This window comes from Halichoerus grypus, chromosome 6, assembly GCF_964656455.1.
Source record: "Halichoerus grypus chromosome 6, mHalGry1.hap1.1, whole genome shotgun sequence".
Lineage (NCBI taxonomy): Eukaryota > Metazoa > Chordata > Mammalia > Carnivora > Phocidae > Halichoerus > Halichoerus grypus.
In genome coordinates, this window is record NC_135717.1 from 57,946,599 (window position 1) to 57,963,457 (window position 16,859).

General features: G+C 37.4%; 1 protein-coding gene across 1 annotated transcript in view; it reads left to right on the top strand.

Moving 5' to 3' along the window:
* Positions 1-16,859, top strand: part of MALRD1 (MAM and LDL receptor class A domain containing 1) — an 806,170-nt gene that overhangs the window by 47,974 nt on the left and 741,337 nt on the right. Inside the window, exons 4-6 of the mRNA XM_078074136.1 lie at positions 3,022-3,116; positions 3,201-3,362; positions 13,491-13,587. Of these exons, the coding sequence (XP_077930262.1) occupies positions 3,022-3,116; positions 3,201-3,362; positions 13,491-13,587 (354 nt within the window). The remainder of the gene's footprint in view (positions 1-3,021; positions 3,117-3,200; positions 3,363-13,490; positions 13,588-16,859) is intronic.

The window sequence follows — 16,859 nt, forward strand, 5'->3', positions numbered from 1 at the left end:
ATTTTAAGAGATTACTATTTGAGGGTGTCCTTTAAGAGATAGGGTTTTAGCAAATATTATGTGGTTGTGTTGAGCTTGTTAGTTTAATGAGAGGGTATGAGAAAAAACTTATGATTTAATGGAAACAGAATTTAATAAATAGAAATTACCAACTGGAAAAAGTTTATATTGAAGACTATTATTTCCTCTCTGTTATCTGAACTTAGCATATTTCTGTCATAGGTGAACACACTTTTGCCTTTCGAAAAGTTTTGACGCTTAACCTTTGCTTCAGGCCTTGGACCTTGTCATGATCATCCATTCCTGCAGCCTGATTTTTGGAGAAGTGTTCTCAAGGACTGATATTATTTCACTCAAAATACTCAAATTTTTTAAGTTCCTTTGAGCCAGTTGGTTGTTCTGTAACATGCAATAGGATTTATATTTCTTCTGCTCACACTCATTCCTATTAATCACTTAAAACTTGAGAATGGAGGAAATGCAAGGCTGCCTGTCAATAGTTGATGAAAGTGAGACTGAAAATTCTACCTTATCTTCCTTGAGGATCAAGGGTGGTGGAATTCACTGCCAAAGTTGTTGGATTTAGCCCTCCAGACTTGATTCATGGTTTTTGTTGCTTTCATATTTTATATACTTCCTTTTTTTGGGTCATCAATCTTGGTTTATTTTGGGATTTTATTCCAATGCTTACCCAACAACTGAGAAAAAAATATTCTTTGAAAGACCTTTAATATAAACATTAACATTTTCAATAAAATCATACTGCTTGTTCTTATTTTGTCATTTTGATAATTAACACTTTACCATGAGATTATTTGAAATATGTTTTAAAGATATGCTATGCTCTTGCTTTTATGGATGCAGTCATAAAATGGGAATATATGAACCATATAAACAAACTGAGATGAATATGGTAGGGATTAATAGGAAACTTACAATGGTGACAGTGATGTTTGCATATATGTGCGTGATATGATTGTTCATAGGCTACTTCAGGGGTAAGAGGAGTGTGTGCAGAAAACACTGGGTCCATTTTTGGTTACCAGCTTCTTAAGTCTCTTCTCAGTGGTTAGAAGCAGCAGTAGGAGGGGGCATAGGATGAAGGAATGGACATGTGGGAAAAACTTATGCTGGCAAGGATGTGCTTCTTTCTTTCTTTTATACTTATAGACATGATGACTAAAGTGCTTTCGAACACAAAGGAGAGTTTTCCATAAGATAGTATTTTTCTTTAAGGAACATCAGTGAGTTAAAGAAATTCTATACTCACACTATAGGGAGCAAGGTAAAATTGAGTATGCATTTAAAAAAATGCTTATTGCCACTAAGGCGGAATTAAAGGTAGAAATCAGATGTCGGTATTGGGTGCATTTTGAACACTGCTTTGTTTTTGCCCATAAAAAGAAAGTTTATTCCTAGACAAATTCAAAAGATCCCAAGCTGTTTCTGAACTTAAAACCTCACCTTTGGGCGCCTGGGTGGCTCAGTCACTTAAGTGTCTGCCTTCGGCTCAGGTCATGATCCCAGGACCATGGGATCGAGCCCCATATCGGGCTCCCTGCTCAGCGGGGAGCCTGCTTCTCCCTCTCCTTCTGCCTGCAGCTCCCCCGTTTGTGCTCTCTCTCTGTTTCAAATAAATAAATAAAATCTTTAAAAAAATAAATAAAACTTCACCTTTTTAAAAAAGATATTTATTTATTTATATATTATTTATTTATTTATTTATTTAGAGTGCAAGTGGGGGATGGGGTAGAAGGAGAAGGAGAGAGAATCTCAAGGAGACTCCACACTGAGCTTGTGGTTTCATGAGCGGCTTTCATGTCACGACCCTGAGATCATGACCTGAGTTGAACTCAAGAGTCGGATGCTTAACTGACTGAGCCACCCAGCTGAATACTATTCATTTGTATTGCTAGTAATATTATTGCAATAACACTTATTTAAATAATAATATATACTATATAGTAAATATAATAACTCATGCTTATTTGATTATTCATTTGCTTAGCATTTGTCTGACAACACAAAGCAAGAGCAAACTAATGATTGTCCACTGTATTACTGTAATACCAGCTCTTCATCTAAATTATGTTTATATAATTATTCCAGGGAGTACATTCTGAGAACGGTCTTCTGTTATTGCAGGGATTTCAATTATGCCTCTGACCATATTTATAGCAATCATTAATGTCATTATTTTCTACTTAATTAGGGTACAATTTTGGAATAGGTGTAGGGAAGAAGAGGTTTCTTAGATTTCATAATTTTACTATTGATTCTCTCGATGTGACAATTAAATTTGATACCAACCCAGCTTTAAATGACCATGGAATAACTTGGTAGATAGGTTATCATAATCATCCACAGCATCATTTTTTCATTCCTTTTGACAAATAGCAAAACACCCAATAGAGTAGTAGAACACAGTGGTTCCCCGATTATACGCTGTAACCATGTCAAGCATTGCAGGAAATTTATGAAAGCCCAGGAAATGGTCCACATTTATGTTCTAGCCTTCTAAACAGTAATGGTTCCCTGGCAGAATCTGCACTGCAACATGTGGGAGAGCATCCGGGCTCTGCATCGTTTTCCATGATCCCAGGGAAAGCTGGGACTCTTCGATCCTATTCTTTCTAGAGTAAATCACAGCAAACAATGATCTCCTTTGAATTTTTCATTTATTTTGCTGGGCGATCCCAGTACAGTGTTTTCCCTGGATACCCTCTTTGCAGGGCTATAACTTTCTATGTTACAGGAGATAAATTAGATCATGGACTGCAACCCATAATAGTATTATAGGGAGTATAATCACAATGAGCTGTTTTGCTGGGGAATGTAATGACATAAAACAATCAGTCAGACCATTTGCAAAAGCAAATGGTGTGGTTAAATGTTTCATTCTTGAAACAGAAATATATTGACCTAATGTGGCTATGGGCCTGAATTATGATTGCCTGGTGTACTAAATAAGTTTACCGAAGATTGCTCTGACTGTAACATGTGGACTATTTTTGCCAACAGCCCACTTCCTCTCACTGGTCTCCAAAGTGGGTTCTACTTCCTCAGACTTAAGAAGCAGAGTTTTTCTTCCGACGAATAACCAACATGCTTGTCAGGTATTTGAAAACACACAGCATTTTAAATACTTTTCATATTTGGGAACTTCTGTTAATTGTTCGGACATTACTTATTTTTCACAGATTGCATTTTATTACTTCTCCAGCCAAGGGAGTGGCAAATTAATGGCTGGCCTTCAAACCACATGTGGTGGTCCCATTCAGCATTTATGGCAAAACACAGCTGGGCTCCAGAATCAGTGGGAGAGAAATGTCATGAACATCCAGAGCAACCAGAAATTTCAGGTATGTGTGTTGTATTTTCTAACTGTAACATTGAAGGAAAAATGATAAAATACAAGTCCTTAACTGATGTGGGAAACAAAGGCAGAAGAAAAACTATTAAATTTCCTTACTCCCTACAGCCCATTGACAAGTCCTTGAAACAGGCAGAGTGACCTTCCTCTAGGGACTCAGCTGCCTCGATGTTAATACTTTGCTAAGGGCAAAAGGCAATCTTAGCCCAACCCCTGGGACCCTTTAAGTCTACTTTAACATATAAAAATTCCTTTGGAAACTTCCTTTATCTTTACCCCCAAGATACATGTGGGCAGTCATCCCCCAAGCATATGACCCACTGATATACACCTGAAGGGTCTCATGACTCAGGTTTTATTAGACAGTAGTAAATGACATTTTCCCAACAATAGCTAGTGCTCTCAAGGTCCTAGAACCTTGCTTCCAAAATTCCTTAGAGACTTACACTACCCCTAACCCCCTCCCAACTTGAAAGTATATAATGGGCCATTCCTCATGACCCCCAGTGCAGCCCTTTCTGCCCATGGGTCTTATCCCCATGCTTTAATAAAACTGCCTTTTTCCACCAAAGAAGTCTCAAGAATTCTTTCTTGGCTGTCTGGCTTCGAACCCTAATGCCTTTCCTATATCATTAAGAACAGATGAATTAAAAGTAGGATGACCACTGTCCCAGTTGGCCAAGGACTGAGGGATTTGCCAGGACTTTCAAGCACTGAAACCAAAGTCTCAGGAAATTGGGATGTCCAGTCACCCTAAAAGACACCTTTAAAAGAAGGTTTTAAATTTATGTATAAAAACTAAAGCTGAAATATATTAACATACATTTATATATCAGTAAACTATATCTTTCTAATTATCTTCTTAATTTCTTAAATCCCCTTCTTTTTCTATTTCTCTTACTATTCCAACCTCCTCTTTTTTTTCATTTCTTATTCTTAAGAATTACTTATCTTCCAGGCTTTTCTCATGCTTTTGAGAGAACAGGGTTATATTGGGTAATGAGGAATTAGACTATTTGATTTAAATACTAATTCCAAATGCTGTTGAAGTAGAATAATTGTCATATTCATTTCATGGCTAAACTCAAATTATTCAGTACAGTCTTTATTTTCCAAAATAATTTTGAGAATGAAAGCCCGTGCAAGCCTATAAAAGACAAACTTATTTATTCAGCCTAATAAAACTTATGTATGGTGGAAATTATAACCTAATGATTATTACAGGAGTTCTTGGTAACGCATTGCATATTTTTACATTTGAGAGAGCCAAGAAAAATTTCCCATTAAAAACAGGATCTTAAAGCATTTTATTCTGAATGAATCTGCTTTTTTAAACCTGGTTTGCAGGCCAATTTAGCCAACTCGGATAAAGCAGGTTTCCTTTATCATCTATTATTTGAATAGTATAATAATCAATTTTATAATTTTGATACATAGCAGAAAATCATCTGCTATGTGATGGATGGACTTAGCACTTGCTTAACTATAGGGATTGAATTGGATTGAATTTTAACTTCAGTTATTTTGAGTGATAAGAGGAAGGATGGGAGAATGAGCAGGATTTCTATTATAAAATTGAATTATAAGCTGTAAGAATGGCACATTTTCTTAATTGATCTGTCATAAATTCACTATAGTTTGAAATTTCAGGCTTTTATAAACTAAATGGGGATCCAAAGAGGATCAGAGAAAGTCACTTCATAGATGGTTAAATGACACCTAGGTGATAGGACTTTAGAGGAACTGTATGGTTGGAAACATAATTCTGTCATTTGAAGCTTTGCACTCCATTGAAGTTAAATATATTGGTGTATGTGTAGAGAGGGGGATGGCAGAGTATCTTAAGTCATCAGGCATTTACGCCTTCCTGTGAATGATTGAGTCATTTATTTAACAAAGACTCACTTGGAGCACTCAGGATGCACCAGGTGGGATTCAGGGAATGTTCCTAGTACACGTAAAGAATTTTCTACCAGCTTTATTGAGATATAATTGATACATGTGTAAGTTTAAGGTATGTAATGTGATGATTTGATGCATCTACATTGTGGAATGATTACCACAATAAAGTTAACATATCCATCACATCACATAATTACAATTTTTATCATGCTAAAAACATTTAAGATCTACTCTCTTAGCAATTTGCAAGTATGTAATACAGTATTATTATCTATGTTCCCCATGCTGCTTATAGATACCCAGAATTTACTCATTTTATAGCTGGAAGTTTGTACCCTTTGACCAACATTTCCCCATTTCCCCCACCATGCAGACTCTGGCAACTAAAAATTACTCTGTTTCTGTGAATTTGGCTTTTATAGATTCCACATATAAGTGAATCATAGAGTATTTATCTTTCTGTGACTTTTCTCACTTAGCATAGTACCCTCAAAGTTCCAGCCATGCTATCATAAGGGATAAGATTTCTTTCCTTTCTTGGCTGAATTTATATATCTGTATACCACATTTTCTTTATCCATTCATCTGTTGATGGACACTTAGGTTATTTATGTCTTGACTATTGTAAATAATGTTTCAATAAATATGAGAGTGCAGATATCTCTTTGAGGTAGTGATCTCATTTCTATTGGTTATATACCCAGAAGTGGGATTGCTGGATCATATGGTAGTTCTATTTTTAGTTGTTTGAAGAACTGCCGTACTGTTTTTCATAATGGCTGCACCAGTTTACATTCCCACCAACAGTGAACAAAGGTTCCCTTTTCTCCACATCTTTCCAAACACATTATCTCTTATCTTTTTGATAATAGCCACTCTGACAGGTGTGAGGTGATATATCATTGTACTTTTGATTTGCATTTCCCTGATGATCAGTGTTGTTGAGTATCTTTTCATGTACCTGTTGGTTATTTGTATGTCTTCTTTGGAATGATGTCTATCTTTGGAATGATCTCTATTTTATTGGTGTGTGTGTGTTTTTTTTTTTTTTCACTATTGAGTTGTATGAGCTTCTTATATATTTTGGATATTAACCCCTTATCTGATAGATAGTTTATAAGGGGAAGATTAATGATAGGCCTGTGGAAGAGAGACTATGTGTTCCTGGATTTGGTATGTGTGTGTTTGTGTGTGTGTGTGTGTGTGTGTGTGTGTGCGCAGACTGAGAACTTTGAGCACCAATAATGCATCTAATTTGTAGTGGATATTCAAGTGTCATTAACTGCTAGAGAAGTTTCTAGTTTATTTCTTTCTTAAAAAGATTTTATTTATTATTTATTTGAAAGAGAAAAAGAGAGAGAGCATGAGTGGAGGGAGAGCATGAGTGGAGGGGGGAAGGGCAAAAGGAGAGGAAGAAGCAGGCTCCCCATTGAACAGGGAGCCCAATGACACAGGGCTTGATCCCAGGACCCTGAGATCATGACCTAAGCTGAAGGCAGATGCTCAACCCACTGAGCCACCCAGGCACCCCTAGTTTATTTCTTAACACTTTTCTTCTTTCTCCCCATGTCTCTCTGTCTTCTCTCAATAACAAAGCAAAACAAAACAAAACACAAGAGCAACAAAACAGAGCCAAGAGTGCTTTTGAGGGGATTGAGTCACAATGACTGGATGCTGAAGGATGGACTTGCTGAAGTCCCTTCTGTCTGTATGCTCACATAAACTTTGATGACTGAAATGGGAGTTTGTGTATAAACTTTGTCAGCATTTACACATCTTTTCTGACTCTGCTTCAGAATCGATGGTAAAAGAATCCTACCTAACCTATCTTTGCCAAGCTTTGTGTCTTCTCATCTCTGTCTCCAACTTAAGGTCAAGGTCTTTACTGGCAGGTAGACGGACAGAGACTTGGATGTTGGGTAGAGCTGGAACCTGCTGAGTCTTGTGTGTTAAACCTTTTAAAACAACTTCCTTGTTTTTCCCAGACATCCATTCCCAAATGGCACATTGCAGGGGCTGATGATTAAATATGTGTAGCAGCTAATATAAAACTTAAAACTCCCAAATATATCACCTCCAGGGCCGTTGAGCTGTAGCTGAGGCAGCGAGGTTATTCACTTGGGTGCTTTAAAATGCGGCAGTGCCTCCAGCAAAAGCAGATGCATGTGCAGTATATTAACTTGTTTGCCAAAATACTTTATTGCTGATATGAAAACAGCGCCTCTACCTTAGAGGCTTTGTAAAACTTAGGAAAGCGTATGACTCTCTTGGGATCCTTTGGCTACACCAATCTTTAAGATTGCAGGTAGCAGCTGTTCACATGCTTTTGTTTAGCTGGGCCACAGAGATGCACTATGCTTGTCATACTACCCACCACCCTCTCGTAGCTTCGTCCTGAAAAGTTTTAGCAAGAGGCTTATTTGAGGGCATTTTGTAATCAGTGTCTCCAGACAATAGCTGCTGCCTCATCAGTTTACAAGCCTCCGAGAATTACTCTGTTTTCTGCAATTTCCCCTCCACGCTGCCTTCGGACAGTTTTAAAGTCATTCATGCTTCCTTTAGAAATATCCACATAGGAGATTTTAGTTTCAGCTGGACCCTGGCTTAGGATGGGTTTCTGAGAAAGCCTCTGGATCTGGCTGTTGTCATGTGGGGGCTTTATTACCTTTATCTGTAAAGTACGAGGTCCATGCCTTAGTAAAATTGAAGCCCATTCATTTCTGAGGGAATACTGCAACATGACAAGGAATGGCGTTTATGCATCTAGTCAACAAAGATAGCAGCATTTAAGAAAGTTCTGAAGATGTTCAAGGAGTAATAACATCTAGGATTTACTGAGCACTTACTATATGTAAGGCACTGCATTTAGTCCTTTGTATATATTATTTTATTGGCCCTGCATGGCAGTCTTCTGAATCAGAACTATAATTCACCCCACTGTTCTTATGAGGATTAAGAGCTTCAGAGAGTGGACTAACCTATTAAATTCCATCCAGATTAGAACCCAGTATAGTTTGATTTCACATCCCAATCATTTATTCACTGAGCCGTGATCATTTTTTTATCATGTTAAAGCATTATAAGGATTTATAAAATATAGACAGAAAAAATCCAACTTCTAGATTTGGCCAAATATGTTGCAGGTGACTCATTAAATATTCTTTTGCCTGCTGTGTTGGATAAAACAACATTATTACACATTATTCTGCTGATTAACTGCAATTGCATTTCTCAAAATTGTAGACTTAAGCAATTCATTTTGCTATTGTCCTAAAATATTTGCAGAAGCAGAGAATAAACCAGGCTACACATATAGCAGAAATTTAGTCTCAGATGCAAGTAAAACCTTCCCTCACTCTCCTTTTCTTTGTTCTTGAAGGTGCTTATGTATTGGTTTTATGGGTAGGAAGGAATGAATACTGTATTACTAAGTATATCACTGACTGTGGTTTTCACATCCAATGTTTGGATTCTCAAAATAAATGCGAAGTCAGTGCCTGAATTTTAAAAAGATACTGGAGCATTTTTAATATGCTATTACCTACTTGTCATTTTGTTGATATTTTATTTCGACCTGCCGAAGAGTTCTTAGCAGCCTTGTGTTCAGAAACAATAGATTTTATGAACATGGATGAAAGATAAGTTATTCATAAAAATAAAATAAATACAAATCATTAACTTAAAAAATTCTATTCCCAAACTTTTCTAAATCATAATTGGAGTCATTTTCCCTTGTAAGTCAAGAATATTTGCTCTGTGAACACATGATGGCAAAAAATTACTGTCATCTTTTTGCATTTCACATGTTTGCTTGAAAAATAATATCGAATGCAAACTACTGATTAAGAAAACTTTAATATGATAAATACAACTACAAGAGGTTCCGTTCATGCAGTTATTAGTGTCATCCAAGTGAGTTCATGTCCATTATTTGGCTACTGCCAAAGGTTCATTGAAGATTTAGATCTTAAAGCACTTGAGCGCTGACCCCTTGCCTCCCTTAGAGGCCATCTTCTCTTAAAATGTTTGGGGTGAAAGCAATTTGTCTGTTATTTACTATTGGATCAGTGTAGCCCATACCTGACTTCTGTGATGTTGCCAAATTTCTAACGCTATTATCGGGGTTTATTTTCTTTGCTAGTTTGCTACTCTTTGCTTTATTTCCCCTGATACAGTTAAAATGAGGTGGATGTTTGGAAAAACTTATTTGCCAAAGTTTTGGGGAAAACAAAGAATGCTAGACCTCACTTTTCTTAGAAATACCACTACCATACCATATGAAAACATGGCTTCTGACCCTAGACCTGGCTTTTAAAAAAAATCTTCTTGAGATTCCACTTTCTTGAGCTAGTTCAACCCACCCTTTTTTTCAGGATCCCAACCAAAATCTCTGGAAAGTCTTTCTGTTTAAATATATTTAACTTGAGTATTGAGTTATGTCTGATGGGTCTTAAGTTTTGTTTCTGTTTTTGTTTTTTTTAAAGATTTTATTTATTTATTTGACAGAGAGAGACACAGCGAGAGAGGGAACACAAGCAGGGGGAGTGAGAGAGGGAGAAGCAGGCTCCCTGCAGAGCAGAGCAGGGAGCCTGATGCGGGGCTCGATCCCAGGACCTGGGACCATGACCTGAGCCGAAGGCAGACGCTTAACGACTGAGCCACCCAGGCGCCCCGGGTCTTAAGTTTTATAGCTACACAGACCCATTGGTGACTTTCCCTACGTTTAGAGAAATAGTGTTCTCCTTAAGAAAAACATTTCCTCTTGCTGTACCAGTGGGCTCAAATGGCAGCCAATTTTCACACTAACTTTCATTCAGTTAGACCGAGTTAACGTATAATTTAATTGACTTAAGCAAATATACATATCGCAAACTCCGTTGGAGAGGACTGAAGGTGAGAAGGTCATTTAAAAGCCTTTTCATTAGATCAGGAGTGAAGATACAGGAGAGGAAGTAGGAACAGAAAAAAGAGAGGGCTTCACAGGTCTTGATGGATTGGATGTGGGGCTGGAAGAGAACGTGATTCTGCGAGCCATTTTGGAGTTTGGAGCATTGAAAAGTGGCAGTCTTCTGGTGCCATTGTCAGAGAATGGGAGTCACAGGACAGGTCCAGTGTGAGGGGAAAAAATATTATGACTTAGAAGCGACTTTGTGTCATTGGGTAAAAATGTCCAGCACGCTGTGGAGATGCAGGCAGAAAGCTCAGACAGGCGATTGACATTTGTGATATAAACTTGTGTTTCAGGGTAACAGTTGAAACCCTGAAGATCAGTGGGTTTGAGAAGAGAGTGTGGAGAAAGAGACTGCTGATTAGTTCACACTTACTTCTGCTTCTCTCTTTAAATATGGTTACCACTGATGTGTTCTTAGTTTGGCAAAAACAGGTGAAAAGGCTTTCAAGAAGGATAGAATTTTTAATCTGTAGAGAATAGATTTTTTTTATCTATAAACACGCTATTCATACAATAGCTTAAATACTTTATGATAACTCTGTGTTACAATAATAGGTAACACTTTTTTAATACTAACTATATACCAAGTGCTGATATACATGTAATAACTCATTTATCCTTGCATAAATCTTATCATATAGGTAATAACTTATTATTACTATTTTAAATATTTTATTTATTTATTGGAGAGAGAGAGAGCTCACTTGTGAGAGAGCATGAACTGGTAGGGGAGGGGTAGAGGGAGAGGGAGAAGCAGACTCCCCGCTGAGCAGAGAGCCCAAAGGACAGACGTGGGGATCAATCCCAGGACTGACCTGACCTGAGCTGAAGGCAGATGCTTAACCAACTGAGTCACCCAAGTGCCCCAATAGCTTATTATTTTTATCAGTACCTTTTTACAAAGAAGAAAAGTGAGGTACAGAGATGTTAAATACCTTCTCTAAGGTCCTGTTGCTATTAAGTGGTATAGCTGGGATCTGAACCTAAGTAGTCTGTTTCCAAACACATACATTAGCCACTGTGCTCTCTGCCCTCAGATAAAATCATCTCTATTTAACAGTCTTTTCTTTCCCCTCTGAAACAGCTTTTTATTGAACAGCAAAGCAAAATTGCAACACAATTTTAAATGTTTGTAAGTTAGGTCACAAAAGGGATGCAAAATGTTTGCAGATTATTATATTCATACAGCTAAAGTCATTCATTGAATCTTACACCAATACAAACATAAGATTATTCCATGACTAAGAGTAGCCCAAATTGGGGTACCTGGGTGTCTCAGTCAGTTAAGCATCTTACTCTTGATCTCATTCAGGTCTTGATTTTGGGGTCCTGAGTTCAGGCCCCATGTAAGGCTCTACACTGGACGTGGAGCGTACTTAAAAAAAAAAAAGAGTAGCCCAAATCTAATAACCAAAACTATATTAGTATCAGAAGTAATATTAAAATGTTAAATAGCAAAAGATATCCACTAATTTTATTACTAAATGGAATCTACAAACTAAATTTTTAGAAACTGTAAAAAGAATGACTAAAACTGTAAACTAAGTAGTTAGGTTTACAGAAAATTCTGGGAAAGTAGTGAAATAAAATACTGAGAAAATAATCAATAAGTATGCATGTAAAACTCTCCCATGATCGTGATACTAATACACTGTAAAGGGATTTTGTAAAAGTTGATCTGCTGGGTGCTACAAATAAACCTTGAGGTTAAACTCAGTAACTATTGTCTTCTAGATGTGGTTTACTTGAGATTAGTCACATTTAATCTACTTTCATGTATGTATTCCCAGAAAGATCTAGTCTCTACCAGAGATCACGCAATCTGTAAGTAAAAACATTTGAAGTTGGTTACTACTGTTTGCCAAGTACTTTTCCCATCCTATTTCTATTTTTCCTCAAAACTTTCTATTTCAAATGTGTAACCAGAGCTCATCTTTTCAGATGCCAAGTGGATTATTTTGTCTACACAACAGTCTTTGATAGGCCTTTTCCAACATGGTCCTGCTTTACAAGTAGTCACATGGTTATTCTGTTTTATGTGAAGAAAAGATGACTCTCTTAGGGCTACATGTTGACATATTACTCGATAGGTTGTGGATGTTTCACATCATATTTTTAATAGTCTAGTAGATAGCATCTGGTTTGAAAGGAAATATATCAGTACATCACGTTGTAAAGAGAATGTGTTATGACAAAATGATCTGCTAGGGTCTACTGTATGCAGATCAGTTGTCAAGCTAAAAAGCGGTGCTGACATTTTGAAATAATAAAATGTTTATATTATAAGCAAGGCTAAATAATGCACACAGTTTAATGCATCTATGAATTAAGCCTCAAACATCACTGGTATTCATTAGTGAGGTTGGGATAATACTCTCCACCACCACAGCAATTTTCTGTTGATTTAAGTAACTATGAAATTGGAGGGTAGTTTCTTCCTAAGTTTTTCAGATTTATTATACCAGAGTATTTTCTCTTGGTGCAGGCTTGGGCTGGATTTACATCACGATATCACATTCACTCATTTTTTAAAGATTTATTTATTTATTTGAGAGAGAGGGAGAGTGAGCAAGAGCGAGTGTGAGTGGGAGGAGGGGCAGAGGGAGAAAGAGAGAGAGAATCCTCAAGCAGACTCCTCACTGAGCATGGAGCCCAATGCAGGACTCAATCCCAGGACCCAGAGATCATGACCTGAGTTAAAATCAAGAGTCGGATGCTTAACCGACTGAGCCACACAAATACCCCTCACATTCACTCATTTTAATAATAAGTCACTGCACAATCATTTCTAGTCACTGTCCCAAGTTTTGTTTAGATAATGGCAGAAAATGCACAGAAGGATATAGCACAAGGATATCCAAGGCAAGTCTGTGAACAAAATTTAGAGAACCAGGGGTAGAAATAGGGCGCAATTGCAAAATACCAAGAACCAGAGATCAAGATGGAGCTGGGTCCAAGAGCTGGTAAATACTAAATAGTATGAACACATACGAACCAGAGATGATTAGATGGCAAAAAACAGATGAATATTGCTTCATTTCACAAACATGTTACATAACCTATGGTAGACATTTGAGATACAGAGATGACTATATTTTCTTGTCCTTGAGAGTGTATGCGTGGATCTCTTTCCACTTGGAATTGGCATGGTCACCAAAGTGTTTCTAGGAAGTGACATGTTTTTTATTTGTAGGCTCTGTGCTATAAGACTGTGAGACAGTGATATTCCTTGCTTTGTGCTTTTGTTTTGTTTTTCTTATGCAGGTTGTTTTTCAAGGTCAAATAATTTCAACTCCTGAACAGGATGAAGTCATAGCTATTGATGATATATCTTTCGGTTCAGGCTGCTTGCCTGCAAATGGTAAGAACTTTTTCTCATTTTGATCCTTATTCTGTATATAAATTCAGTGCATTTTTAACATTGTGTAATGACTTTCATTCTTTGAATGAAATGAAAGCGTTGTATAATGCTCTTTCTTTCTTTTTTTCTTTCCTTTTTTTTTGCCTGATGTTGTGAAGTGGGCTATTTTCCATCGTATAACAATGTCTAGGTTTATGCCAGAAGTGAAAATAGGCTATTTTTTCACTGAGTCTGATGCTCTAAAGAGCTGAAGTGATAATTTAGTCTCAGATTTGAAACACTGTAGCAATGTTTACACTGGCTAGTTAAATCTCACCAAGAGAACTCCTTGCCCTTTAGGAGACTAGGTGAAAACTGGCTTCTCTAGGCTTGAAATTGTCTTCTTGGGGAATTGATTTGACTCTTCCACTGAAAGACACAAGTGGAGAGAGATATTAGTTATAATCTATTTTCTATTTAGACTGAAACAACTAAATCAATAAGCCACATATATCAGATCTAAAAAATTATCCATATTGGTCCTTTGATTATATTAACTGAATTCTATTCAATTCACCATGCATATTGTTCTCAATAGAAAAGCTTAATGTTCAAATTATCAATTGGTCAGGATAAATTAATTTAGTCTAATGATCATGCAAGAATCATATATACGATTATAGATAGTTGATAGATTTTTTCCTTTTTAAATGTTATGATATAGCATAATAAAGACAGCTATTTTGTAAAGAGGATTCTAAGTTCTAATTTGGTACAAAGATATGGTAGTTGTGGTCAATTACGTTTCAAGAACAGAAGAGATGAGTTGATCTACCTAAAGGAGACCAAGGAATCTTGATAAAGGATGCCTGTATTATGCTTTGATTTTAAGTAGCACTTGTGCTGGTATGATAAGAGATTTATAGGAATGTGTCTCTTGCCACTTAGACCATGGTAGGGTTTTATAGGAGCTGCGGACAGCTCCTTCCACACTGGAACACGAAAAGATTTCTTTCATTTTTATATTTTCAGTTCTCAGTATATTTTAGATGAGAAATCATGATATGATATGATAAATTGAAATATAGATAAATTGAAATGGAGAACTTTAAGGGAGCAGACTGTAAGCTCCACCCATTTCCTAGAAGTATAAACCTCAATGCCTTTTCACTGACAGAAGGTAACGTTTATAGGATTTATCGGAAGGGAAGCAATAGATCAGGGGAGAACATACTGTTGCCCGCAGGCAGAGCAGACACAACTACGTCTGTTCTGCCGTTCAGTCTCTCCTCGTGCTCTCTCTTCTGTTACCCTGCATGGTATTCCTGGGTCCAGAGCGCGGCCAGCTTGGGCTTGATTTGTAATGGGGCAGCTAGTCCCTAACTGTGATCACTTCAGCAGGATCTTTATATATCTCATTTTATAGTTTCTGCAGAAACTGAGATCTGCCAAACATGATCCCCAAGTAGTCCTATGTATTGCTCAGTCTAGCTAATCACCCCCAAAAGAAAATAAGGAATGAAATCAGCTATTGGCTGGACTTTTCCTAACTGTAAGGAAAATTAGGACCTGGCCTCTGCCATTGAAACTTTGCATTACAAATGTACACAGGAGCATGCTGGGGTTGTGCTTGGGACTTGACATCGCCTGTAATAGGACTCTGCTATCATTTCACAGATGAACTTTCTCTCCATCTTTGGACCTGGGAACCAAAGCCATTTCCTTAATTACCCATGATCCATCTACTGGGACAAAGGCCAATGTAGATGGACCGTAATAAATATTCCAAAGACAAATGCCAGATTTTTAGTAAGCACTTAAAAGAGCTCTATAAGATCACTATAGAAGTGAAAAAGCAATAGTCACAGGAGTGAGAGCACAAGAAGTTGGACATTCAATGAAAGGTCATGGTCAAATAGAAAAAATATTGGTGTCTATAATTTCTAAGACGATAGTTCCAGATAATGTTACAGCCATATTGTTTTTGAGGTGGTGTGGAAATAAAGTTTACTGAAGATAAGGCATGAATTTTAAAGCGAAATTATTGGCTAGGCCTTTCACATGGATATTAAATTCATACAACATTACAAGGTTTGGGACTAGAGGAGATTTGAAATCCCAAACTGAAGTCTTCCATGAATATGGATGCATGGATGACCCAGGGCAGTAAGTTGGATGTCATGAGCCAAGACGTTTCTACACATGGAAGAATAAATGAATCAACATCAGGGATTTAGAAGAATGGCGACTTTAATTTTAGGCCTTGTGTTTACTGGGGCATTGGGAAAGGATGTCATCCCTCTGGAGAAGTGCAAAGAAGTAGTTTCTTTTTGGAAAAAGCCAGTATCCAGGTAAGGTCACACAGTATGTTCTTTGAAGTTGAGGGTGCAGGGAGGTTTGTTTTTTGTTTTTCAAATAGAATGAGGGTTGATGGCATATTTAAACTTTTGGGAGGAAGACAAAGCAGCATGAGGATTAATAATGGAGAAAAAGAATAAAGTGTAATGGAATAAGATTGATATTTGGTTGGAGTTGCATTTTGTAAATGGTAGGGATGTGAGAGATGGTAATATTATATAACATTAAATTTCCAAATGATTCTCTCTAGTCAAGTTCAGAGGCTCTAATGATAGACTAACCCTAGTCAATCACCAGAATCAAAAAGAGAAGTGATTGATTCTGAGCTTTACCCCAGACTGCTAGATGGGAATCACTGAGGATGGGGCCTGCATTTTAAAAAAGGTTCTCAGGACACTTTTTGTGAAGCCAGCCGACCTCAAGTTTAAGAATTGAACTAGGATTTGGGGCGCCTGGGTGGCTCAGTTGGTTAATTACTGGACTCTTGATTTTGGCTCAGGTCATGATCTCAGGGTCATGGAGCCTGCTCTCTCTCCGTCTTTTTCTCCCTCTCCCTCTGACCCCCCACCCCCAACCCTGCCCCTGCATGCATGCCTGCACTCTCTTGCTCTTAAAAAAAAAAAAAGAAAGAACCAAACTAGCATTTGGGAACCATGCGTCCTGGTCTCATGTTGATTACTGCACTTGGCAGTGAGTGCTCTGGGACAGAGTGTCAGCTGAATAGAGAGTGGTTTCAGTCTCATGCAGTCCTGATGGTGATGATCATGGTGCATCTGAGACATGTAGGCAGAGCCAACTCAGCCTTTTCCAGACATCACCATCAGAAATCTTACCCCAGTGAAGGGTGGAGTTAGGAATGCATTTGGATGCAAGAAAAGAGGAGTTTTCTTAGGTGACTTAAGAAAACAAGGGGGGATGGACAGTTATGATGTGAT